This window comes from Myodes glareolus, chromosome 7 (assembly GCF_982192425.1).
Source record: "Myodes glareolus chromosome 7, mMyoGla1.1, whole genome shotgun sequence".
Classification (NCBI taxonomy): Eukaryota; Metazoa; Chordata; class Mammalia; order Rodentia; family Cricetidae; genus Myodes; species Myodes glareolus.
This window is the reverse complement of record NC_142032.1, coordinates 18,162,170-18,189,173: the sequence shown is the minus strand read 5'-3', so window position 1 is coordinate 18,189,173 and position 27,004 is coordinate 18,162,170. Positions and strand designations below refer to the sequence as shown.

Here is a 27,004-nt window from a genome sequence, read left to right as displayed (position 1 = left end):
TAGTGAGGAGCTGCGGGAAGGCCTGATTTTCATCCCGTCTGGCTCCCGCACGGCTAGCTTAGCCCCAGAAATAATAACACACAAATTGTATTCATTTAAACACTGTCTGGCCCATTATCTCTAGAGAGTTAGTTACTGGGTAACTCTCACATTTTGATTAACCCATTTCTAATAATCTGTGTAGCACCAAGAGGCGGTGGCTTACTGGAAAAGATTCAGCATGTCTGACCTGGTGGCTGGCTCCATGGCGTCTGCCTCTTTGCCCTCTTCCCAGCATTCTGCTCTGTGTACTCCGCCTACCTAATTTTCTGTCCTATCAGAGGGCCAAGGCAGTCTCTTTATTAACCAATAAAAATAACATATAACAGAAGACCCACCTACATCAGCCATTAACTACCGATAGCAGCTCAGGTTAGAGTGAGCCCTCTGAAATTCCCTCCCCTCCCCATGGTGGAAGGTTGACAGGCCCAGTCAGTCCCTAATGACGGCTGCTGTGGGCTCCTGAGGGCAGTGTCCTTGTCACACACAGAAAACAGTGTTCTGTGGTACCCCCATCTTCCGGCTCTCACATCGTTTCTGCTCCTCCATCTTTCACGATGTTCCCTGGGCCCCGGAAGCAGGAGAGCAGTGATTTGGAACCACTGCTTAGGGTTGAGCCTCGCTCAGTAGTCACCTCTTCTCAGCACTTTGACCAACTGTGAGTCTGCAGTAACTGCTGACTCTGGCAAAGAGAAGCTTCATGGAGGAAGCTGAGAGCAGCACCAGTCTGTGGGTACGAATGTGAACACTTAGAAGTTCCATTAGCAAACAATAGTAGTGGGGCCCCCTAAGGCGTTGACCTTCACAACCATTAGTTTTTTATTTTTGTTTTTTTTTAAAGAAAATTTTGTTTTATTTTTACATCTCTTTCCATCCCTCCCTCTGTCCCTCCTTCCTTTCCTCCCCCGTGTGTGTGTGTGTGTGTGTGTGTGTGTGTGTGTGTGTGTGTGTGCGCGCATGTGAGTGCAAATGCCCATGAAGGTCAGGGCTGTCAGACCCGTTGAAACTGTTCCAGTTTCTTCGAGCTCAGACATTCTGCCACCTCCCTGACACAGTCTATTAGTGAAGCCTTCCACAGGGATTCTTTCCACCAGTTCCCGCGCTGCTAAAATGGATACAGTACTCTACAAAAGGGGGGTGATTGCTTCACCTCGATTTGCTCCAAAATTTTTAAGCTCTAACATGGGAAGTTCTGTGTCTTGGCAAATCTATTTGGATAGGCAAACGAGGAGAGTTTGTTGAAAAATTAATTGAAATGAAGTGTGTGTGTGTGTGTGTGTGTGTGTGTGTGTGTGTAAAAAAGAGAGAGAGAGAGAGAGAGAGAGAGAGAGAGAGAGAGAGAGAGAGATGCTCTGAATTTACCAGGTTGTCAGTAAATACAAGCTACTTCTCTATAATCTAGATTTCCCCTATTCTTTTGGTAATTTATCCTAAAATAAGAGTGGACCATATGTAACTGTTGCCCTTTCAGACAACAATGTGAATTTTGCTATTCTCTGACCCATTAGATCCTGAAATATTTTGCCTGGGAACTTTCATTCAGAGACCAAGTCCTCAGCCTTCGAAAGAAAGAACTCAAGAATTTGCTATTGTTTGGCCAAATGCAGACTATTATAGTATTCATCTTGTATTTAACTCCAGTCCTGGTGAGTGGGAGGGGTATGGACTGAGGTCATATTCCGAGAAGAAAAGTCTGTTCCTAGTAGACTCCAGCCATCTCTAGACTCAGTCCCTAGATTCGGGATATTTATCCCCCTTCCTCAAACTCCTACAACCCCAACTCTGGCTCTACCCTGCATGTACTGTTGGGTGATCTAGTAGCCACTAGTGAGGTTTCAGGATGTTCATCAAATTACTTATATAGTAGGACTTGTCTTCATGGGAAAAGCAATGCGGATGTGTTGAAAGAGAAGGCCCAAGCTCTGACCTTAGCAATCCGTTCATTGACTTTGTCCCCTTGCGGGAGGTATTTCTTCCTCTTCCTCTGCTAGGACTATTTTCTTATGGGTAGTGTGAAGAGATTGGGGTAGTCCCTGACGTTCCTGATTACAGTGCTCCTGAAGCTTGGCACAGAGGTCTTTGGTCCATTTTAGCGTGGGTTTCTCACAGCCTTATTCTTCCTAGGTGTCTGTGATCACCTTTTCTGTTTATGTCATGGTGGACAGCAACAATGTTTTGAGTGCAGAGAAGGCTTTCACTTCCATCACCCTCTTCAACGTCCTTGGATTTCCTCTTGCCATGCTCCCTATGGTGATCTCTTCAATGCTCCAGGTACCTAAGAGCTCCACTGCTACCTGCTTAGTTGCCTTGTGTACAGATTACTAGCCTTCTTTATCTCATGTCGAGCACCTGCTGGTAATGGTTAAATTAAAAGTTCATCTGGTTTCTGGAGACCAATGATTGATCTTAGTAAAACTGTAAGTCCTCTGAGCCCCAGTTTAAAATATGGATAATCATACTAACCTCATCTGCTTCACAGGGAGACGGTCTTACAAAGGCATTTAGTGAGATTATTATGACTATGCCTGGTCAGAGCCGCTTCCCCAGACTAGTTTCTCTCTTGTTTTTCTAAAGCTCTTGAGGCGTTGACATACCATTAGGTAAATAATGGCACAAAACAAAACAAAACCCTGTCTTTGCATGAACCTATGTAATAATAAGTTTGGGAGCCTCAAGCTGAGGCATGTCTTATGTTCTGAAAACTGAACATAGTCACTGAGAACATAGGTACCATGAACTAGACCTTAAGAGTCAGTCCAAAGGATAGATGGGAGACTGACAATAGGGCTAGAAGGTTGAGGTACGGAGTCGACCGGCATTCCTTTGAGAGGTATCAAGTTCAGACACCTCTGGCCGTAAGAAGGACTGAATTCAAACAGAAGCCCTTCTTTCTGTCTTAGAGAGAATAAATAAAGGAGACCCACTTGGCCAGGAAAGCAATCGTGCTCTCCTTTAGATATAGTCTATTGTGCACACAACACAAGTAAGATCAGTCAAGGTGCTCACTCCCTTCTCCTTTTCACGAAACGTTGACACCAAACCAAAAAAAGGCCTGACAAAGTCGTAACACGGGCTGTAGGACATTGTTTCTGAGGTGTTGACGCACGAAGCAGCTGGATCAACAGTTAAGGTTCCATGCTTTGTCAGGGGCTGATATCTGTGGGAAACAATCTGATGACAGTTCTCCTAGAAGACAGGAAGGCAATGAAAAGCATCCAAGTGATTACTCCTTGAAAACTTCCCAAGTCCTTCTGTTCTAGCAATTTCAGAGTATTGTAGATCATCTCAATACCAGATGGATGTCTTATTAAGGCAGAGACTCAATCAAATAGGGGCAAGACTGGGCCCAGTTACCAGAAGTAGGTAGAAGTTAGGGCTCTGTCATAGAAGAAAGTGGCAAACAGGTTCTGGAAACAAGAGCAAAGTTTGGAGAGAAATAGCCATAGAGTTGAAAGCCAAGTCTCTGAAATACTGAAATACTGTCTTTATATACTTCCGTTTAGTGTGGGACAGTTTGCACGGCTGGGGTATGATGGGATGCCTTGCAGGGCTGAGGTATGATGGGATTGCTTGCAGGGATGAGGTATGATGGGATGGCTTGCAGGGCTGAGGTGTGATGGACAGCTTTCAGGGCTGAGGTATGGCTGGATCTGTAGGTTCCAACTGTAGTCAATCCATGGCTAATAGCAAAGTGAAAATCAGTTCCCTGCTTGTGTTTGGTACCAAATTCCTTTTTTCCCCTTAGCTTTATTTCCATAAGGCCAAGTCTTTTTTTTAATGATTTTTTACTTATTCTTTGATAATTTTATACACTAGATTTTAAGTATATTCTTTCCTTTCCCCGTCTTTCCAGACTCTCTCCCATCTCCTTACCCACCCAATTTCATGTTCTTCAAGTTTCTCTTAAAAACAAAAACAAAAAGTCAAAACAAAGCAAAAAAAACCAACCAAACAAACAAACAAAAAACAATTTAGGGTGATGGTGACCCATGCCTTTAGTCCCAGCACTTAGGAGGGAGAAGCAGGCAAATCTCATGAGTTTGAGGCCAGCCTGATCTGCACAGTGAGTTCCAGGATAGCCAGGATTACACAGAGAAACTCTTTCTTGATAAAGCAAACCAAACCAAGCCAACCAACCAACCAAGCAAACAAACCAAAACTATGGAGTCCATGTGTGCTGGCTGTGTTACTGAGTGCTCTGTTCTTTGGATCGCTATGGAGTCCATGTGTGTTGGCTGTGTTACTGAGGGCTCTGTTCTTAGGATCGCTATGGAGTCCATGTGTGCTGGCTGTGTTACTGAGTGCTCTGTTCTTAGGATCGCTATGGAGTCCATGTGTGCTGGCTGTGTTACTGAGTGCTCTGTTCTTAGGAACGCTTGTGCTCTTTTCTAGGCCAGTGTTTCTGTAGAACGGTTAGAGAAGTACTTGGGAGGGGAAGATTTGGACATCTCTGCCATTCGCCATGTCAGCAACTTTGGTAAACACATTTGGAAATTATTTTTGCAAATTATTCATCGCGCTGGCTCCGTACTATTTACAGGCAGGAGCTTAACCGCAGCAGCTAATGGAAAGGAAGAGCTAGGGACTCCATCTTAAATTGATTAGACTTATATCACCGGCAATCCAAGCTACGTTGTCACCTAAAGGAAAACGTTTAGCCAGATTTCTTAGCAGAACACAGTTAACTGTTCTGAGATAAACAGGGAGTCGTGCAAGTGACGTAGAAAACAGAAATCAGGCTGGATAGGGGTTGGGAAGGTAGCTTAGGGGTGAAAGAGCAGATCGGTTATGAATTGGAAGGCATCCATAGCCAGAGTGAACAGTAGATCTGGAGTCTGAAGTGGGGAGGACTTAACTAAGAAAGTAGAGCTCACACAGAGGACTAGGTAATAGAGGGTCAGGGGTGTGTTGTGGGGGGTAGGGCATCTAGAGGTCCAAGGACTCTGAGCTCCCCCTTCTAGGTCCCAACAGGCAGGTCACTTTGAGTCTCATCCTGGCAACTCTTATTGCCTCCTGCTGGTAGCAGCTCAGGAACTAACAGAGGTGTTTTCAGGGGCTGACAGAGGAGTCAGAGGCGCATGCATGCTGAGGAAAGGCTGGCGGCCACACGAGGACCTGCGTGTAACTAAAGAGAGGGCTCTTTCTCTTATCAACAGATAAAGCTGTGCAGTTTTCAGAGGCCTCTTTTACTTGGGACCGGGACTTGGACCCAACAATCCGAGAGTGAGTTTGTCCCCTTGCTTTCTCGCTTTCTTAGGACCCTCCTGCCCTCCCTTGTTCTTGGAAAATTCTGTACAGTGGAACACCAGAAAAGACTATGTTGTATTCGCTTGGATACTGGTTTAGGCTAGACCCTGGAGGGAGGAGCCGAGAGCAGAGGTCCAGCCTTCTCCCATGTGTGTAGTTCTGCTTTCATGCTGCGAGTCTACGTCTCTTCAGTTGAGAATCCATGAAGATATTTGTGCCCCCCAGAAAATAGGTGGAGAAAGTACATGTCCTGAACTTCAGCTTCTCTCCCAAGACTAGACGAGGGGAACTATTGCCATAGATTTCAGAGCTCCCTGTGTCAGTACACACCAGCCATCTCAGCACCCAGAAGGTCCAAGCAAGAGGATCATGAGTTTGAGACCAGTCTGGGCTATCTGGCAAGACTTTGCCTAAAAAGGGGGGAGGGGCACTATTGTAGCTACTGTTGTGAGTGCACTGCTGTATGTAGGGTACCTGTTAAGACCTCACTGTTTTAGACTCCAGACCCTCTGCTCACTCTGGCTATGAATGCCTTCTGATTCAGAACCTGTGTGTCCTCTTACCCCACGCAAAGAACTCTATGACTCCCTACTCTTCTCTTCTATTCCTTTAGCCTTGAAATGCACTCTGGGGTCAGCACCAGGATTAGTCAGAAATAGCAACAAGGCCATTGCCCTAAACCTCCCAGTCCAGAACTTTCCTTTGTAGAGAGGAAACTGCACATAGTTCCCGCTTCACTGCTGCCATCCAGAGTAGGTTTAGAAAGACTGTGTGGCAGTTTCCTGATGTTCCAACTGCTTTAGGGACTCAAAATAGTCAAGGTAGCACAGAGAGTTCCTGGGATTCTAGCCCCAGGTAGACCCCTCCCCATCCAGAGAAGCCAGACCTTCAGGGTTAGGTTAGGGTTAGGTAAAGAATTTGCTTCCAGCAGGTATCACCCAAAGAATAGAGAAATCTGGGAAACATTAAGCAACAAGTTTAGTTTAGAAGCAAAATCCAACTCTTACTCCAGAAAAAGTGACCTTTCAAAATTGCCCAACCCAGCAGTGTCAGAGTTGAGACCTGAACCAGATCAGGTGCCTAGGCTCCAGAGAGGGTGTTGTCCAACCATTGGTCCTCAGAGAACCACCCCTAGGATAACTTGGACTGCTATAAACTCACCCTTGACACTGACTGTTTTAATGAGTTTGAGAGTTAAAATTCATTCTTCAGTATCTCAGAACTTAAGAATAATAAAGAAGCACTTTGGGGTCTTATACACCCAGGGCAAAATTTCTAGTCTTGAGGGGGAAATGACAAGATTTTCTACAAGAAAAGCAGATTTCTTTATCGGCGAATCAATCCCACACCAGTTATGTTTTAAGGGGTTATTTATTTTGGGGGGTAAAACTTACATACACCATAAACCGTCAGGAAGGGAGCCTAGTCGCAGGAGCCAGGAGCAGGAGCCAGGAGCAAGCACCGGAACCAAGAGCCGGAACCAAGAGAGCCTATTCCGGATATGCTTCTCTTTTTAAAAGAGAAATATACCACGCCCCAGTGGGCTGGTATTTCAGCAGCTATTGGCTGACGGAGTGGAAGTCGCTCCCCGCTGCACTGTGGGCTCGTATTTCAGCGACTATTGGTTGAGGCAGCGGAAATTACTCCCACAACATTTCTTGTAGAAGCCAAGAAAAGTGGCTCGAACTGCTGCTGCCACCCACCCATTTCCTTCATAAATACTCCTCTCTTTCAGTGTGAACCTGGACATAAAGCCAGGCCAGCTGGTGGCTGTTGTGGGCACTGTAGGCTGTGGGAAATCCTCTTTGGTGTCAGCCATGCTGGGAGAAATGGAAAATGTACATGGACACATCACTATCAAGGTGAGTGGAGAAGACCTCTGACCCCAAACGTGGGCCTTGGTGCTCTTTCCCCATTTGGGACAGTCCACTCATGCACGAGGTCCTGGAGACATCTGGTATAATTGTGGACTGTAGATTCTCTGCCTCTCCCCAGTCCTATACAAACAGACTCTGGTTATAGAACCTAACATTATAGAATATCTGACATTCAAATGAGCTGTCCATGTGATTCCTATATGCATACCAAGGTATTGAAACTGTTGACTAGAGATGTCTTCCTTAACAGTGTAGGCATTTCCGCTGTAAATATACATGTGTGTCTGACAGCCCCCCATCTACTAAATTGTGCAATAAAAGTAAAAGGACCTAGGAGAAAGTTTTAAGAGGCTCCCCAAACCTAACTTTGGAGGACTAGAGAGATGGCTCAGCAGTTACTGGGTTTGATTCCTAGCACCCACAGTGTAGCTCACAACCATCTGTAGCTCCAGTTCCAAGGGATTCAGTACACTTCTGATTCTTTGGACACAAGACATTCATGTGGTGTACATACACACATAGAGGCAAAACACTTAAATACATAAAATAAAAATAAAATCAATCTTTAAACAACAGCAAACTTAACTTTGTAACCAGAGTACCAACAATAAACAACAATGAAATCTGTAATGTAATGTAATCTATAAAATCAACACTGGTGGGGCTGGAGAGATGACTCAGTGGTTAAGAGCATTGCCCGCTCTTCCAAAGGTCCTGAATTCATTTCCCAGCAACCACATGGTGGCTCACAACCATCTGTAATGAGGTCTGGTGCCCTCTTCTGGCCTTCAGGCATACACACAGAAAGAATATTGTATACATAATAAATAAATAAATAAAATCAACACTGGCATTTGTACCTAACATCATGATTAGTCTTGAGCCCTCACCATCACTAGTGATGGGAACTAAACCTTATACAGACTAGGCAAATGCTCCACCTCTTCGTGTTCCAGCCGTCTCTTTGCTTCAATCCCTACCCCTGCCCCGTGTGTGCATGTGTGTACTTGTGCCCCAGTGTGCATGTTAAGAAGATGACTTCAGATGCCTCTCTTTGTTGTTGTTTACTACTATGGGTACCAGGTTAGCTGACCCACAAGGCCCCAGAAGGGAGTCTACTGCCTGTGGTTCCCAATTGCCCTTAGGAACACTGACATCATAGACATATTCTACTGTGTCCAGCTTTACATGGGATCTTGGGATTAACCATCTCCACCATCCCCTATTCTTGCTTTTTGTTTTGAAATAGGTTGTAGCCTGTCTCAGAGTGTAGTCAAGGCAGGCCTTGTGTTTGTGGTCTGCCGCCTCAGAGCTCCTGAGTAACTTTTATGACAGGCGTGTGTCACAGTGCCCAGCTCACCTCCTTTTTTGAGAGCAAGAACTTTAAATACGTTTCCTCAAACACAATATTAATTATGGTTTATTTGTTTGAAACCAGAGGAAAGTGGTTTCATGACATTTTCATCAACTCTCTGAACCTCTCCACTGAGTTATATTTACAGAAAATCATAACCAATTTTCAATCATTAAACCAGCCTATTTGGACCACGAAGAAATTTTCAACCTCTTTGAAGGCTTTCTTTTTAATTTTGAGAAAGTTTGTGCCTAGTTGCTTGGCACTAACCTGCTTGGAAACACTGAAGAACTATTTTCTCTTCCACAGTATGACGAGGTTACTCACTTGTTTATCAGTCTCCAATGAGCCAATATACATTTTTTTAAAATGTACTATAGCAAAGACAGCTACTGATTTAACTTTGTCTCCTAATTCCTTTTGGGAGACTTTTATTGCTAACCCACAGCTCAGTTATTTCTCAAACCCAGGCATTGCTCAGCCTCTGTCCCTGTGATGTGTTAATTTTAGCCTCTTGAGTTTTCTTCCTAGTGAGTCATCTAAGCCATTGAAAGGGCTAACCTAGCATTGTATTAGTTCCAACCAGGCCATTAGATTTGACTAAAACCCTGTTCTGAGCAGCATGCCCATTCCTTCTAATTTTCAGGGTCAAGGGAAGAAAATGATGCTATTAAAAGGTGTGCAGGGAGGATGGTTTGGTGGTTGAACACTGGGTCTTACTTCCTGATTCTAACATTAATAAACACCAGATAGTTGGGAAGCCTGGGGTACAGCTCTCCAAACCTAAGCTCTGCTGGGTCCTTGCCACTCTTAGCTCCAGCCTCTAACTGTGACTGTCACCTGGTTTGATCCTTCCCATCTAGGGCACCACAGCCTATGTCCCTCAGCAGTCCTGGATTCAGAATGGGACCATCAAAGACAACATCCTCTTTGGATCAGAATTCAATGAAAAGAAGTACCAGCAAGTTCTTGAAGCTTGCGCTCTCCTCCCAGACTTGGAGATGTTGCCTGGAAGAGACATGGCTGAGATTGGAGAGAAGGTACTTGGGGCAAGGGACCTTGAAGGGTACAGAAATAACTGAAGAAAAACAATGAGGATGATAGGGAAAAGTGTGTTAATAAATATGATAGTCACAAGCACACAAAACATGTTTGTAAGACTGCATACTTTATATAAGTCATGATCCAACTATGTAACCTTGACTGACCTGGAGCTTGTTATGTATGTCAGGCTGGCCTCAGACTCACAGAGAACCTGTCTCTGCTACTCAGGTCCTAGGATTAAAAGTCTGCACCACCAGAACTGGCCTCCAATGTTTTAAACATTGTACCTGAAAACATATATAAGAATTTATATTCTGAATCAAAGCTAATAAGGCAAAGGAATCAAGAGACTGAGTTTATTATAATGACCCAGAGTTGACTTGTGCCATTAAATATCTTTAATAAAAACTGATTTTAGACCAGGCGGTGGTGGTGCGTGCATTTAATCCCATTACTTGGGAGGCAGAGGCAGATCTCTGTGAATTCAAGGCCAGCCTGTTCTACAGAGTGAGTTTCAAGATAGCCAAGGCTACATTGAGAAACTCTTGTCTCGAAAAACAAACAAACAAAAAGCTGATTTTAGCCAGGCGTGGTGGCACAGCTTTAATCTCAGCACTCGGGAGGCAGAAGTAGGCAAATCTCTGAGTTTGGGGCCACCCTGGCCTACAGAGTGAGTTCTAAACAGCCAGGGCTATACAGAAAAACCCTGTCTAGAAAACAACAGCAAAAGATTTGTTTAAAAAAAAGAAAAAGAGAAAGAATTGATTTGAATAACTATATTACATCCATTGGATATATATAGCATAATTCACTTAGAAAATTTTGATTATTACATGTTTAAAATATTTTATCCTCCCCCCAACCCACCCCCCCCTTTTTTTTTCTAGAACGGTTGTGTCTGTAGCTTTGGAGCCTGTCCCAGAATTAGCTCTTGTAGACCAGGCTGGCCTCAAACTCACAGAGATCTGCCTGCCTCTGCCTCCTGGGTGCTGGGATTAAAGGCGTGCACTACCAACTGACTCCTTTCCCCCTTTTAAAAAGTGAACATATCAATCCTCTGAGGGCAAGGACTCTGAGGCACTAGGAGATGAGTGGAAATACAATTCTAGAGTTGTCTTTTCCTCGAAGTCAGGAGCCATTGATTGAATGACTAAGTGGCAGAGACTCTGACTTTGTGTTAGCTCCACTTTCTCAGGGTAGAGAGTGTCAGAAGTAGTCAATAAGAAAGCTACATGGTAGAGAACAGTAAGTCAGACATGACTAATCATTTGGGCTAAGGTTATTTGTTTGAATAGAAATGACTTGTTCATATAAAGAAACAGGACATTTGAAAGCCATTAAACCTTACTGAGGCCTTTCTTTTCCCCTCCACCTCAGACTGTGCAGAGGGGGACTAGGGCATGCTGCTCAACAGGACTTATTTCTTCTTCAGGGCATAAATCTCAGCGGTGGTCAGAAGCAGCGAGTCAGCCTGGCCAGAGCTACCTATCAGAACACAGACATCTATATTCTAGACGACCCCCTATCGGCTGTGGATTCTCATGTGGGGAAACACATTTTCGATAAGGTTGTGGGCCCCAATGGCATATTGAAAGGCAAGGTAAGAAGTTATCCAATGGTGAAGGCAGGAAGGGAGGGCTTGGGGTGTTGTCATACACATCTCAGAACAGTATGTCCTGAAGAAGATTTTCTTATTATCTTCTTCCTGTCAGACTGGTCTCATTAAAGTCTGTCCCTTGAAGGTTCTAATTGTGAAGTCATGGCCTATCCTGAAATTGACTAATAAGAGGCTTAGCTTACTCTGTTGCTCTAATATTGAGTCTTTTAGGATAATGGGGGGAGGTATATATGTATCTTTGTCCCTCTGTTGATAAGAACATTTTCCTTAGCAACAGGCAGGGAGATGCCAACTGTATTTGGCTGTTTCCTTCAAGACTTCTTGAATGCTGCTAGCAAGAAAATGACAGAGTTGATGAGGCAACCTGCTGTCCTACTGAGACCCTTTGTCTCTATCTTAGCTCAATAAGTCTGCAGAAATTCATTCTTCCTCTTCCTGTCCCTAAGACCTCCTTTTTCACTCATGAACTGGCGTCTATTCTATGCCAAGTTTGATGAAAAAACAAACTTTCAAGGTTGTTGGCACAACCTACAGTGGAAACCTCAGAAGAATACCCATGTCTTCCCAAGGGACTTGGGAAAGGAACCAGGGGTTTGCTCTGAGTGGATACAGAAGGAATGAATATCCCCCGGATACCTCAGGAAGACTCTAGATGCTGTTGGACTGTAGGGTGGAGGGCAAATGCAGGGGCTTAGGTTCTCTCCGAAGCCCATTACAACCCCATGTGCTAATTCAGTTTCACTGTTGACCGATCAGTCTTTCTGTGAGTGGAGTTCCTGTGTCAGGAGCTGTCTTAGGGTTCCTATTGATGTGAAGAGACATCATGACCACAGCAACTCTTGTAAAGGAAAATATTCAATTGGGGTGGCTCACTTACAGTTCAGTGGCCCAGTCCCTTATAATCATGGTGGGACATGACAGTGTACAGGCAGACATGGTGCTGGCGAAGTAGCTGAGAGTCCTACATCTTGCAAGCAGCAGGAGGTGGTCCCTGTATCACACTGAGAAGTTTGAGCATATATGAGACCTCAAAGTCCACCTCCACAGTGGCACACTTCCTCCACAAGGTCACACCTACTCCAGCAAAGCCACACCTCCTAATAGTGCCATGCTCTTTGGGGGTCATTTTCTTTCAAACCATAGTAATCAGTATAAGAATACAAGGTGTGTCAAGTCTCTAATGCCAGGAAGTCCTGGGTAAAAATAATGTTTCTTATCCCACAGTATCCCTAGCTTACTGAAGGATACGGGCAGTTCTTTTTCTACAGTTGATTAGCTGGTGAGTGACAGCCTGAGTGAGAAGGGACACTTAACCAGTTATCTGTCTGTAAGACTAGGTATCGGTCCTAGGGATGCTCTTAGCTCAGTCTTGTTGTTCAGGAACATGAAGGAGAGCATGTGTCAGGCAAACCCTGTTGACACTACAGGAAAATAACTGTGAGTAGATCCACGAGTCTAGTCTCATTTCACACGCAGGGTAAGGCTTTAAGATGAAATGCTAGGAACAGAACATAAGGTAAAAAGAGTCACACAGTTGGGGCTGGACTCTGAGGCAAAGCCCCCGTGTGAATGGAGAAGTCCGTTTTTTCCCTTTGTAGAGCAATCCAGGGAGGATGGTGGGCATGGAGTAATCAGAGCCGTTCCGTGTGACTTTTACAGACTCGCATCTTGGTGACTCACAGCATTCACTTCCTTCCCCAAGTGGATGAGATTATAGTTCTGGGGAACGGTACTGTCTTAGAGAAAGGATCCTACCAGGATCTGCTGAGCAAAAAAGGAGTGTTCGCTAAGAATCTAAAGACATTCATGAAGCATTCTGGGCCAGAAGGAGAGGCCACAGGTATGTGAACAGGGTTGGAAGAGGATGGAACTTGGTGTCCTAGAGGGAGGGAAAACCAGCATCTATATCCTAAACTATTAAGTATTCAGTGAACTACATTTAGGGGCCTAATTGCCCAGAGTTTCAAACTTCATTCTTCTGTGTTCTGTGTCTTTGTAAAGAAACACAGAAATTGAAACTCTGCCTGGGCCAAGTGAGTGGTACTTCCTACTCCTCTACTTCTGGTATGCAACCAACAGACACTTCAGAGTGTACAATGGATGTTTGAGTGAGTAATTTCTATGGAAAGAAAAGCAATGGTGTCAGAGACCCAGTTGTAGGAATGCCAGGCTTCTGTTTACTCAAGTTCCAGTTTGCTTTGAATTAGTCCTGAAGTCTAAAATTGACTGTCTCTGTGACTGAGAATATTATTCCTTCCCTAGGTCAGTCTGAGTAATGAAACATATTCTAGTATTATTTCTATTCATCAGAATTATATAGATCAAGCAGAAATCCTCTTCCTGACCACCCACAGCTATATGTATGCCCAGTAGATGGAATATATATATGAGATAAACACACAGGCAATGGGAAAAATACCCATGGCTGTTTATCGTGGCACATGAGTGTTACATGAGGGCCAGCTTGTTGGGGTATCTGTCCCGCCCAGTACCCCACAGCAGGCAGGCCCCAAAGAAAATCACACACAGGACTCTATAAGGTTATAAACTGATTGGCCCATTAGGTCAGGCTTCTTGTTAACTCTTATAACTTATGTTACCACATTATCTTTATCTACATTAGCCACATTGGCTCCATACCTTTCTCAGCTGGGCAAGTTACATGCTGCCTCTTAGGTGATCTGCGCAGGAGTGCTGAGGGAGCTCTGCTTCCAGAATACTTCCAGTCTCTTTGCTCCACCCCTACTTCCTGTCTGGCTTTCCCGCCTATACTGCCTGCCTGGCCAATCAGCGTTTTATTAAAATGATTGACAGAATACAGACAATTCTCCCATATCACATGAGAAAAGTTATAGACAGAAGCAACCAGTCTTCAGAGTCTGTGGCCCTATAAGCCTTGCTCAATGAGGTTCTCTCCATCAGAGCGTCACTCATCTGGTGGGATGACACCTGAATCGGTAATTGTCATCTGTTGTATTTTCTCAGTGGCCTCTGGTAAAGCCATTGCTACCAGAAGCTCTCAACACCTGGCCTCTTTTTAATTCTTGTTTTAGATAGATAGATAGATAGATAGATAGATAGATAGATAGATAGATAGATAATAGATAGATAGATAATAGATAGATAGGTAGATGAATATATATGTATAAATAATAGATATAGGAATATACATACATACATATATATACATATATTCCTAAATACATAAATAGAATCTGTTTGGTCTATATACTATACCTGTATATACTGAGTATTAGACAATCATTTGGGGAGTTCTTCCCTGTTGAAGACCATTTCTCCCACTCTCAGCATTCTCCAATTGCTTGTAGTTATTTGTCTAGGGTTGAGACCCCATGGGCTTTCCCTCTTCCATGTCAGCATGTCCATTGGTGCTGTCGTTGTTCAGGTCTTGTATAGGCAGCCATGTTCACGAGACTTCATGGGTATGCCTGTTCCTCTGGATCTTGCAATCCTTCTACTCCCTCTTCTGCAATGACCCTAGAGCCTTGGTTTCAGGAGTTGTGCTATAGATGTATCAGTTGGGAATGGGCACCACACAATCTTTTGTTCTCGACATTTTGATTGGTTGTGATTTTCATTAATGATCTCCATCTGTTACAAAGAAAAGTGTCTTTGATAAGGGGTAAGAACTACACTTATCTGTGGGTATAAAGATAGATATTTAGAATGCAGTTAAGGATTATGCTGATTTAGTAAAATTGTGGTTGTAGGTTCTCTGCAGAGATCCATGACCTCACTAGACCCAGGTGAACAGGTTTCCAGTACCAGGCACAATTTCCCTCTTGTTGAATGGTCCTTAATGCCAATAAGGGAGCTGTTGGTTACTGCCAAAGGTGTATAAGCCACTGCTGCACCCTTAGGGCTCTCATGCCCAGCTGATCATTGTTGTATTTCATATTCATCGTAGCTGGGTAGGACTACTGGCTGCTTCCCTTCCTTGGAAGCTGCATGCTGCCTCCTGGTACATGAAAGCCAGTCTTCAGTAATTATCCTGGGATAGGGCTGTTATGGGTAGTGCGAAATCCACTTACTCTATCGGAATTCCTGTGATTGGTTTACAAGCTCTATCAGCTGAGGAGAGAGAGGTGGAAATGCGACATATTAAAGTACCGCAAGGTTTCCAGTTACCAAGATTTTGTCATTTAAAAAAAAAAAAAGATGTTTGATTTTGGTTGATTTCAGAGTCTTGGAAAGAGTTGTGTTTTGGCAAACTGTCCACACCTCCCCACCCCTCAGCATTCTCATTGCCAAAGAGGAGGAGTTTCTAGAGATCTCAGCATCAGCGTTCCCACTGGTGCCCTTACTGTATTTCATACCTTAGTTCCTTCATTTTCAAATGCTTTCGTAAGTCCTTCAGTTAATAAAAGTAAGCTGAATTACTTGAACTTTGAGATGAGTGTTTCTAATTCTTAACCCTCTCTTTGGTTGATTCTGTGGATGGCGTCTGCAGTTTATTCCTGTATCTCTAAAGCTATTTCTTCTCCAAAAGAACTTAGGTAACTCCGGAGGTTTCCTTCTCCTTTTGACCGTTCTCTTCTGGTGGATTGTGAACCCATCCCTTCTTTATCCTAGCATCCTCAGTGAGAATTTATGAGGTTGAATATTCTAACGTGTATACATCTGAGCTCCCTCGATCAACACGATGCAGGAGGACTTTTCTCTCCTTAGTCATAGTGTTGCGAGTCCTGTGTCATTCCCTAACTTCAAACATGTCTCCTTAGTCAATGATGATAGTGAGGAAGACGATGATGACGGTGGACTGATACCAAGTGTGGAGGAAATCCCCGAGGATGCAGCTTCCTTGACCATGAGAAGAGAAAACAGCCTTCGCCGAACACTGAGTCGCAGGTAGCCCATGTATTCGGTTGGCAACTCTTACAGCTTCTTTAGTCCTATTTGGACTTTCTTCTTTCCGTGTGGACCTTCTGTCCACACAGAATGGATCTCAGGAACACTCTTGGCTCTTTGTTTCCTTGGGTGGGGGAAGGGCAGCTGTTCACTAGCTCTTGGCTATGAAAGCACTTCCATGCTGGCAGGGGCTGTGACACCTGCTTGTGGGAAGGTCCTTGGGAAGTGTCCCCAAGCTCAGGGTGTTTTCCTTTGTCTACCTCAGCTCCAGGTCCAGTGGCAGGCACAGGAAGTCCCTCAAAAACTCCTTGAAGATTAAGAATGTGACTGCCTTGAAGGAGAAGGGAGAACTAGTGAGAGGCCAAAAACTAATCAAGAAGGAATTTATGGAAACCGGGAAGGTAAACACCACACACAGAAAGTACTGCTCGAGGGGAAATCAGGCTTGGAATCTGAAAAAGTCTGGAAGTTAGTTGAAACTTAAACACGTATCTACTGGAGCAGCACGTTTGCAAATCTTCAAATTCAATGTTTAAATGCAAACAGAAACAGACTTTCCAGAAAATTATGTCTCAGGGCTGGAGAGATGACTCAGCAGTTAAGGGCATTGGCTGCTCTTCCAAAGGTCCTGAGTTCAGTTCCCAGCACCCACATGGCAGCTCACAGTCAGATGCCCTGATGCTCCCTCCTCGTCACCTGCATGCGTCCAGATAAAGCACCTGTGTACATAGAGTAAATCTTTTAAAAAGAAAAAGAAGAATGAAGGATGAATGTTTGATTCTACTTACGTGTGGAGAACGACAAAATTGATCTGAAGCACGGTTGTCGGTGCTAGGGAACACTAAAACATCAGACCCAGAGCACACGACTCAAATTAACGAAACTTAAAACCACAGATTCCAAGGTCTTAGTAAATTGTGACCTCTCCAGCCTGTCTCATGTATTTTGTTCATCACTTTTAAATCCTTATTCATAACTGGTGGCTATTCCCCTTGCATCATACTTAGCAGGATATATCCTGCCAAGTGTGGAAATGGTGACCACAGACAGCTAAACGCTGCTCCCCACTTTTCCAGGGGACACCACTTCTTGAGTTAGTGAAGCCAAAACACCACAACTAACAGCAACTTGGGGGGAAAAGGTTGCTTTTTTTTTTTAATCTTATACTTCCACTTCCAATGTAAAATCTTACACATCACTGAGGTAAGTCAAGGCAGGAACTCAAGCAGGGCAGGTGAATCTGGAGGTAGGAGCTCGAGCAGAAGCTGTGGAGGAAGGTTGCTGCCTGGCTTGTGCTTCGTGGCTTGCTCAGCCTGCTTTCTTACAGCACCCAGCCCTACAGCCCAGGGGTGGCACCCACATCAGTTGCCAACCAAAAAACACACCACAAGTTTCTCTGCAGGCCAGTCTGGTGGAGGCATTTTCTCAATTGAGGATCCCTTGTCCAGAATGATTCTAGCTTATCAAGTTGTCAAAAAAAAAAAACCAAAGAAAACAAACAAACAAACAAAAAAACCCAGCCAGCACAGTCCTCCTTATGGTTAGTTTTCTATAACGTCTTACCCAAAGCCCTTAGGGTATTGTTGATGGTGTCTTTGCAGGTAAAGTTCTCCATCTACCTGAAATACCTACAATCAGTAGGATGGTGTTCGATAACCTTTATCCTCTTGTGCTATGCATTGTACTCTGTTTCTTTTATTGGATCTAACCTCTGGCTGAGTGCTTGGACCAGAGACTCTCAACACTTGAATGGCACTAACTATCCAGCTTCTCAGAGGGACATGAGAATTGGAGTTTTTGCAGCTCTGGGATTGGCACAAGGTATGTCTGATGGCGAGGGTAGACATCTCCATGGACCTTGGAAATCTGCAACTCAGGAAATCCTTTGCTGTTGTATCCAAGTCCCAGATCACCAGGAGTCTGCCGCATGGGGCTGACCATATCGGTTCTGTTTCCAGGCATCTTTGTGCTTGTTGCGACTCTCTGGAGTATGTTTGCTTGCAACCATTCATCAAAAACTTTGCACAAGCAGCTGCTCACCAACATCCTTCGAGCACCCATGAGCTTTTTTGACACAACTCCCACAGGCCGGATTGTGAACAGATTTGCTGGTGTAAGTATCTCAGCACACTGGGGTGCTTAGATGACAGGGTCTTTCTAATTTTGATTATAAGAGAGTCCTCACCCAACTCTGCAGTTTGAGTTCTTGGTCTACTTAGCATGCAAATATTTCTGGGATCCTTCTTGTGAAGTCTCAAGAATCCTAGGGGTGAACATACTGGCTTTTCAGTAGCTCACCCTCTAGTGAAGGAGAAAATCAAAGAAAAGGATTGTGATAGGATTAAAAAACACCAATAGCATGTGCGGAGGTGTCCTGTGGGGACAAAGGAATGGCAGAGACAGCGTACTAGCTCAGCCTGGATGGCAAGGATGGGAAACGTCAGAAAAGGCGAAACTTGAGTTAAATCACTCCAGTAAGACAATAGTGAGGGTTGTCGTGGGGAGCGGAAGGGGCAGTCGAAGCGGGGTGAGGAGCGCCATTCTGCAGAGAAGCATAAGTGAAAACACCTTCACTGCTCATAACAGTTAATAAAAAGAATTGTAAGAAAAATCTTTCCTTAGCCTGTCTCCACCCCTAAAACTTCGACGTTTGATGCTTTGAGAACCACTGAGGTGGATCTGAGTTTTGGGTTGAGATATTGTATTTGCGTTCTCATTGTTTCCATCTGCGTTGGTTCTGGGACCACAGGCATCAGTCGTTCCTTTCCCGCCATCAGCTGAGTCCTTTCAACCAGTCTAGTACCGTGAGATGTGAGGATGGCTCCCTTCATGGGGAGACCTAATTCGCTGGCTCATCTAAACACATCTGAAAGGGGAGTTTTAGGAATAGGGGCAGGATCCAGGCAATTCTGGAAGATTCTGAAGCTCCTTCAGCACAGCTTTTAGTTATCATCCTATGGAAGGGAAGAAACATTCTATAAGATATACAGATAGCCATATATATTTGGAAGAATTTGAAAAAAATAAGGAATTCACAGATGTGTGAATAATTATTGGACAGATCAGTATAATCTATTACACATGGGTGACTTAAAGAGATTGAATGACAAAGGCCTAAAGAACAAAAAAGCCCCGCATTCCAGGCAGGAAGCAATATCTTAGAGGAAGGTCTTAGAAGAAGGTTCACCTTCTCTCCTCCTTGCATCTCTAGGATATTTCTACTGTGGATGACCTGCTCCCCCAGACTCTGCGGAGCTGGGTTATATGCTTATTTATCATAATTAGCACTCTTGTTATGATCTGCATGGCTACTCCGATCTTCGCCGTCGTCATCATTCCTCTTGGCATTATTTATGTGTCTGTTCAGGTAAGTTATGGGTGCAGCTAGGTCTCCCTTCCTCTCTGTTTTGGAAGTCGTTGAGGCTCTTTTGTGTTTGCTGTTGGTCACTCTTCCCCTGCATCCTGGAAAGCCCGGGACTACCTAAAGCGCAATTGTGGTATCAGTGAGTGTGGATCACAGCATATGGCGCCCTACACTGCACTCCAGAGAGCTTAAGGAGGAGACGTGTGTTTGCTTTCAAGACTGTTTGGAGGGGTAGGAATATAGCTTGGTGGCAGGACACTTGCCTAGCTCTGAGAGGGGATGGGATGGGGTGGAGGGGGGAAAGAATGGAGGGAGGGTAGGAGAGAAAGATGACATGTTCACAGTTCCATCAGGGCCCCTGTCTTAGGGTTCTGTTGCTGTGATAAGCACCATGACTAAACAGCTTGGGGAGGAGAGAGTTTGTTTCAGCTCCCGCCTCTCAGGTCACATCCATCACACTGGGGGAAGTCAGGCCAGGAAGTCAAACAGGGTAAAAACCGGGAGGGGGAAACTGAAGCCGGCCATAGAGGAATGCTGCTGACGGGCTTGTTCTTCGTGGCTTGCTCTGCCTGCTTCCTTACACCACCCAGGACCACCTGCCCAGGTAACAGCCACAGTAGGTGGGGCGCTTCTACATCAATCATAAATCAAGAAAATGCCCTACTGACTTGCCTACAGGCTAATCTTCCGAAGGCATTGTCTCAATTAACCTCTTCCCAGACATGTCCAGGATTGTATCAAGTTGACAAAAACAGCCAGCACCCCTCCCCCTGACACACACATACACAAGAGTTAGGTCATTTCCAGGGGATTGTGTGGGGCTGCTGCTTCCTTTGTTATTGAAAAGGCATAACTGCTTGGGGATGTCCTTATGCAGGGGCTGGATCTCATCTCACTTCAGGGTGTTTCTAGTTTCATTGGCATGTCTGTCATGTCTGTGGGCCTTGCAAGTTCCAGCGCAGCTATCTTCCCAAAAGGCTGGACTAAGTAGAATCATTTCCTGCCCCAAATAAAAATTGATGAGAAAAAGGAGGCTATAAAGAAAATGATGCTTTGCTGCAAGTTGCCTTTCTTATTTAAAATGAATTAATTTTATTTGGCATGTGTGTGTGTGTGTGTGTGCCCACGTGCGTGTGTGTACTGTATGTCAGTGTGCACAGGCACATGTGTGGACATCTGACAGCAGCTTTGCAGAGTCAATTTTCTTCTTGTTATGTGAGTTCAGGGAAACCAACGCTGGTTGTCAAGTTTGCAGGATAAGAGCTTTTACCTGCTGAGCCATCTCACCAGCCCCCCACTTCTTACCCAACCAGGGGGGTGCTGTGATGAACTTATAGAAACTCTATAGTGCCCGCGTAGAGTTCTGCTGGTGCATAGCCATGTCCTCAGCAGCCTTTCAGCTGTTTATAACAAATCGTCAAGAAAGGCAGGACCATATGCAGAAACTCTGAGACTTAGCATTTTGCACCGTGACTCTCAAATGCTCAGTTTTTCCTTCAACAAGTTCTCACAGGTCCCATTAGCACTGAGAACCTGTTCACCTTGCCTCTCACCAATGGGCATATGCCTGCATTCTCTTACGACCAGGCCAGTTCTTCCACTGCAACACTCCGCATGCCCTCAGGATTACCCTTAACAGCACACCACAGAGCCACAGTTTTGGTCAATCTCCATTTTAATCCCAACTTCAGCATAACCTACTATTTTTAAAAGATGTGTTTATTTTATGCAGATGCATGTTTCGCCTGTGTTGTATGCATGTGTACCAGCTGTGTGTCTGGTGCCCACAGAACTGGAGTTACAGACATTGTGAACCACTATGTGGGTGCTGAGAACTGAACCCAGGACCTCTGCAAAAACAACAAATTTTCTTAACTAAGGAACCATCTTCCCCTACTTTATATACTCCTTGTGTCCCAGCATCTATTACAAAATCGTCTTGGTAACCATTTCTCTAGCCGGTCCAGAAATTTCTGTCTGGATAGCCCATGAAGGGCTAAGGAAAGAGATGGGCCTGACTGCCCAGCTCCTCCCGAGGGTTAGAAACGCACATCTCTAACCCGCCTCTGTCAGCTCCCTTTGCTCCCCGCCGCCCTAGTCTTCCTGTCTGGATGTGAGCCACAGTCATTGAGTGACAAATGTCGGTCCAAGGCCAGAAGAAAAGAAGTACAAAACATGCTTTATGGCTGTGTGACTAGCTGACTCTTGGTGCTTCTGTTCAGGTGTTTTATGTGGCTACTTCCCGCCAGCTGAGACGACTGGACTCTGTCACCAGGTCCCCAATCTATTCTCACTTCAGCGAGACTGTTTCGGGTCTGCCTGTCATCCGTGCTTTCCAGCACCAGCAGCGTTTCCTAGCATGCAGCGAGAGACTGGTTGACACCAACCAGAAATGTGTCTTCTCCTGGATCACCTCCAACAGGTGAGGCCTCCCTTAAGGGTTTCCTCCAAGGTATGTTTCAGGGTTTTGCATGTTTGACTTTTAGCACTGGAGGGCAGGCATAGCCAGTGGTACAAAGTTCATTCTGACCTCATGCACACAAAAACACATGTTGTTTAAGTAGAAAGGAGAAAGCACAAACTTTGGAGCTGGAGACAGGTTCTCCATCCCAGGTCTCCACTGACCAAGTTAGGTGAGTTGCCTTGGACTCTCTAAGGAAAGTATTGAAAGACTCCCGTGGGCGTCTTCCTTCGGGAGAGACCCCGTGCCCAAAGATCAGTCGAAAACACATGGCCGGATGCAATCAGCAAGAGGTTTATTGAATACGCAGGTACCTGGGCGACAGAGTCTCTCAGAAGACTTGCGCGCCGCAGGTTGGGGGTGAGGGGTTTTTATAGGAGAGCAAAAAGCGAGGTTTACAGAAGCAAGATGCAGGGTGGTAAATTCTTAACCTAAATAACAATGAGGGGACTACTCAGCGGTTTACTGTTCCTCTTATCCTGCCCCTCCTTCCTGGCTGGCGACCAGATGTCTGATTGCACAGCCTCTGACTCGTGACGAGCCCCGCTTTATACGTGACTCAGGCCTCACAATCCTCTCTTTCTTTGTTTCTATGGCCAGTTCATAAATCTCCTGTCTCGCAGCCAGATAAGGCTGTCCTTGCTCTAACCTCAGGTATCTTTGCTCAGCATTCCGGAGGTACTGAATTCCGGAGGCCTTTAATGGAGCTTGTTATCTGCTCAGCATTCCGGAGGCCCTGAACTCCGGAGGCCCTTAATTAAGCTTGCTATCTGAAAACCTTTGCAGAATGGCATAACTGTGGTTAAAACGAGTTGGGGTCCTTCATTCCCCCATTTTGTGTTTTTATCATGGAGTAAAACCTTTTACTCAAGTATTTATAAGATCTCTTTCTCGCTTTGGCTCAATTTTTGGTACTGGCTGGTTAAGACCAGGGTTTGAATGACTGAAAGTCTGTCCTTAATAAATTGAATCAACCGATTTACAATGCAAGGGCCAACCGTAAGAATTAACATCAACAGGATTATAGGTCCCATTAGAGAAGAGATTAAGGTAGTGAACCATGGGGATCGGTTCCAAAGCCCCTCATACCATGTCTGTTGTGCTTCAAATTCTTTTTTACGCTTTTCTAGCCTTTCTTTTAACTTATCTAAAGTTTCAGTCACCACTCCGGTATTATCAGTATAAAAACAACATTCTTCTCTTAAGGCTGCGCAAAGTCCTCCTTCCTTTAGAAAGAGCAAATCTAGTCCTCTCCAGTTTTGCAGCACCACCTCGGATAAGGAAGCCAATGACTCCATCAGGGCTCTAACCGACTTTTCAAGGGCCCTCAGATCCTCATTCATAGCTTGATGTAAAAGCATATATTGGTCCATGCGCACCAGGGCGGCGGTCCCAGTGCCTATCCCTGCCGCAACACCCCCCCCACCCCTAGGAGCACGGCCAGCGTCAAAGTAACAGCCTCCCGTTTTTCCCTTTGGGGTAAGTATCCATAATATTGGAGGACGGTCTCATCCGAGTGGTATGTGATGCGTGGCCAAATTTGTATCAAAACGCAATATTCATGAGTTTGGTTGAACACTGCTGCCGAAACACAGGGAGTCAGACCAGTGTTACAAGCCCAAAGGGTCCCCTCCGGTGTAATTAAATAATAGTCCCCCTTGATGACAGCCATGGTTGAAGTGCAAAAGGGCTGGCCAGATGCAGCTCCTATGCAAGATCCGGTGCCTGTCACCTGGGTAAGGGTTAGATGGTGATCCATGCCCTGGCAGGTGGGGGGTGGCGGAGTGACATTGCTATAGTTACCCCAGAGGGCTATCCCTTCATAGTATGGGGGACTTGGGTTAAGACAGAGCCAGCAGTTGTTGGCCCGATCTGGATCTGAATGATTTAAGGCCTGGTAAGCCCCCCTAATGAGGCCTAAAAGACGATCTCCCGTTCCTCTTTCTGGCTCAATTGTGGCTGCTGGGGGGATGGGGGTTGGAGTTGAGCCATGGGTCTTAGGTGGACTGGGCAGAACAGGTGGTGCATTGTGATTAATTGATGGTCCCTTATATTCCTGTACAGATGGAAGCCGCTGGTCTGCCAAAACTTGATTAGGGCCGACTGGTATGGCCGCTGTCTTTACCTTAAGTTGTATTTTGAATATCACCCCTTTATCTGTCCCTGACATATGCCAGCGTAGTCCCCAGGTATAACCTTTCTGCCATTCCAGGGCTTGTTTACCCTTGTCAGTGAATGTGATGTTAAGGGGCAGCGAAGTGGTTCCTGCCCCATTTTTAACCCAGCCTCTCTTGACAATAATTTTGTCCCAGGAGGAAGAGGGGTTCCAGTAGGCATCCCCAGTGGTTTCACATGTCCATTGAGCACAGAAGTATTGTTCATATCCGCCACAAGCATATGCTTTGTCTCTGCTTCTATCATCCCTTGGACATACATAGAAATCTAATGAAGCCAGCCTATCCTTAGCCCAACTGTCCCTGCATCCGGGAGAAGTTTGCATGGGTCCTCCTGATGAGCTAACCCCTATGGCCGCACGCCTAGCGCGTGGCAGGTTGTCCTCAGAGTTGGTAGGATCCTCGATGGGAACATCCCAGGTGTCTAAACCAGCTGCTAATTGGCAAAAGTCTGGGAACAGGGGCGGCCACCAGGTGTTGAGGGCATGTTGGCCAGTTTTCTTCCAGACTATTTCCCCGGTCTGGAAAATAATCTGCCAAGTTAAGGAGTAAATTGTGTGGGGGCTTCCATTACGAGCCCCCATGGATCCCGAGATCAACATTGGAAAGACTAATACCCATAACATTATTCCCGAACCAGTCTTATCTTTAGGGGGTTCTGGGAGCGTTGGACCTTCCATCCTTTCTTTTGGCTAGTCGTTTGTTCTCCTGGGCTGGCGGCTTTCACGTGTGAGGCGTGGATCCAAGCAGCAATTCCGTCCACTGTAAGCGCCGTTGGGGTGGTCAGGAGAACAGTAAACGGTCCTTTCCAGCGCGGTTCCAGGTTCTTGGTCTGATGTCTACGGACCCAAACAGTGTCTCCAATCTGGTATTGATGGGGCACCACCGGCTGGCTGAGGCTGTCTTGGTAGGCTGCTGCCAGGGGTTTCCAGACCTCTTGTTGTACCAGTTGCAGGGCCTGTAAATGGGCTTGTAGAGAAGGGGAGTTAGCATAGTCTGCAATGTCCGTATCGAAGAAATGTACGGCTGGAGGCGGTGCCCCATACAATATTTCAAATGGGGTAAGGCCATGTGGCCCAGGAGTGTTCCTGGCTCGATATAGAGCTAGGGGTAGGAGCAGCACCCAATCCTTTGTGCCAGTTGCGAGCACTAATTTAGACAAAGTCTCCTTAATTGTTCTGTTCATACGCTCTACCTGTCCTGAACTCTGGGGTCTATAAGCACAATGTAATTTCCAATCAATCCCCAGTAGCTTGGCCACCAACTGACTTACCTGGGAGACGAAGGCTGGCCCATTATCGGATCCCAATACCTTTGGCATCCCGTATCGGGGAAAAATTTCTTCCAATAACTTCTTGGCAACCATCCTGGCTGTTTCATGTTTGGTGGGATAGGCCTCTACCCATCCTGAAAAGGTGTCTATAAAAACCAGCAAGTATCGGTACCCATACAAACCAGGTTTAATTTCGGTGAAGTCTATTTCCCAGTGGATGCCAGGCCGGTGTCCTCGGAGACGCACCCCTTGGAGGGTTTTCGAGTGGCCTGTATTAATTTGGGCACAGGCCCTGCAATTATATATTGTCCGTTGGAGTGCCCTATCCCTGTTCAGGAGGAATTGTCCAGTCTCCATTCTGTCTAGGAGGATTTTCATTTTCTTTGTACCCAAATGGGTCAATTTATGTAAGTAGTCTATAAGTTCATGGGTTATTTTTATGGGCACTGCTATTTTTCCCCGATAAATCCATCGTCTATTCGCTGAGTTGTATTCTGCCCCCAATTTTTGGAGTAAGTGTATGTCCTCTTTATCATAGGCCCAGTCTATTGTGGGTTGGACGGCCTCGGATATTAGGGGGAGAATTTGTGGTCCCAACGCAGCCTCTCGGGCCGCTTCATCTGCCCGCTGATTTCCTCTGGCCTCGGCGTGATCTCCTTTTTGGTGTCCGGGACAGTGCATAATGCTCAGTCTTTTGGGGAGGAATAAGGCCTCTAATAGAGCAAGGATTTCTGCTTTATTTTTAATTTCCTTGCCTTCAGAGGTTAAGAGCCCTCGTCTCCGGTATATTTCTCCATGTATGTGTGCAGTAGCGTATGCATACCGACTATCAGTATAAACATTCAGCTTCTTACCTTCTGCCAATCTAAGGGCTTGAGTTAGAGCGATGAGTTCAGCACGTTGGGCCAAGGTGCCGCTGGGTAATGCACTGGCCCAGATTACCTGGGTCTCCGTGGTAACTGCGGCTCCCGCCCTGCGTTCCCCATTTAGTAGGTAACTGCTCCCATCGGTGTACCAGGTGTGGTCCGCATCTGGGAGGGGCTGATCAGTCAAGTCCATCCGGGTTCCATGCATTTCTGCGAGGATCTGAAGGCAGTCATGCTGGTCTGGTCCTTCCGGTGTGGGTAACAAGGTCGTCGGATTAAGGGCGACTATAGGTCCAAACTGGACTCGGTCCGTATCCAACAGCAAGGATTGGTAGTGGGTCATGCGGACGTTGGAGAGCCACCGGTCAGGGGGCTGCCTAATCAAGGCCTCGACGGCATGGGGTGCCAGTATGGTCAGGGGCTGTCCCAAAGTCAGTTTGCCAGCATCCTTAATAAGGACGGCAATGGCTGCCACCATCCGTAGGCAAGGGGGCCAGCCTGAGGCCACTGGGTCTAATTTCTTTGATAAGTATGCGACAGGGCGTTTCCATGGTCCAAGTCTTTGGGTCAAAACCCCCTTGGCATATCCTTGTTTTTCATCAACAAACAGTTCGAATGGCTTAGTGACGTCCGGCAAACTCAGTGCCGGGGAGGAGAGGAGGGCCCGTTTGATGTTCTCGAAAGCCCCTTGTTGTTTATCTGTCCATTCAAATGGGACCCCCTGCTTGGTGAGGGGATAGAGAGGAGCTGCCATTTCAGCGAAGCCTGGTATCCATAAGCGTCAGAACCCAGCTGTCCCCAGGAATTCCCTTAACTGG

General features: G+C 45.7%; 1 protein-coding gene across 1 annotated transcript in view; it reads left to right on the top strand.

Moving 5' to 3' along the window:
• Nucleotides 1-27,004, top strand: part of LOC146893666 (ATP-binding cassette sub-family C member 2-like) — a 64,782-nt gene that overhangs the window by 20,647 nt on the left and 17,131 nt on the right. The window contains exons 12-25 of the mRNA XM_087907877.1: nucleotides 1,548-1,685; nucleotides 2,164-2,310; nucleotides 4,432-4,516; nucleotides 5,196-5,262; nucleotides 7,022-7,148; nucleotides 9,381-9,557; nucleotides 10,994-11,161; nucleotides 12,839-13,019; nucleotides 15,922-16,048; nucleotides 16,314-16,449; nucleotides 17,650-17,869; nucleotides 18,007-18,161; nucleotides 19,260-19,415; nucleotides 21,635-21,834. Coding sequence (XP_087764003.1) covers nucleotides 1,548-1,685; nucleotides 2,164-2,310; nucleotides 4,432-4,516; nucleotides 5,196-5,262; nucleotides 7,022-7,148; nucleotides 9,381-9,557; nucleotides 10,994-11,161; nucleotides 12,839-13,019; nucleotides 15,922-16,048; nucleotides 16,314-16,449; nucleotides 17,650-17,869; nucleotides 18,007-18,161; nucleotides 19,260-19,415; nucleotides 21,635-21,834 — 2,084 coding nt within the window. The remainder of the gene's footprint in view (nucleotides 1-1,547; nucleotides 1,686-2,163; nucleotides 2,311-4,431; nucleotides 4,517-5,195; nucleotides 5,263-7,021; nucleotides 7,149-9,380; nucleotides 9,558-10,993; nucleotides 11,162-12,838; nucleotides 13,020-15,921; nucleotides 16,049-16,313; nucleotides 16,450-17,649; nucleotides 17,870-18,006; nucleotides 18,162-19,259; nucleotides 19,416-21,634; nucleotides 21,835-27,004) is intronic.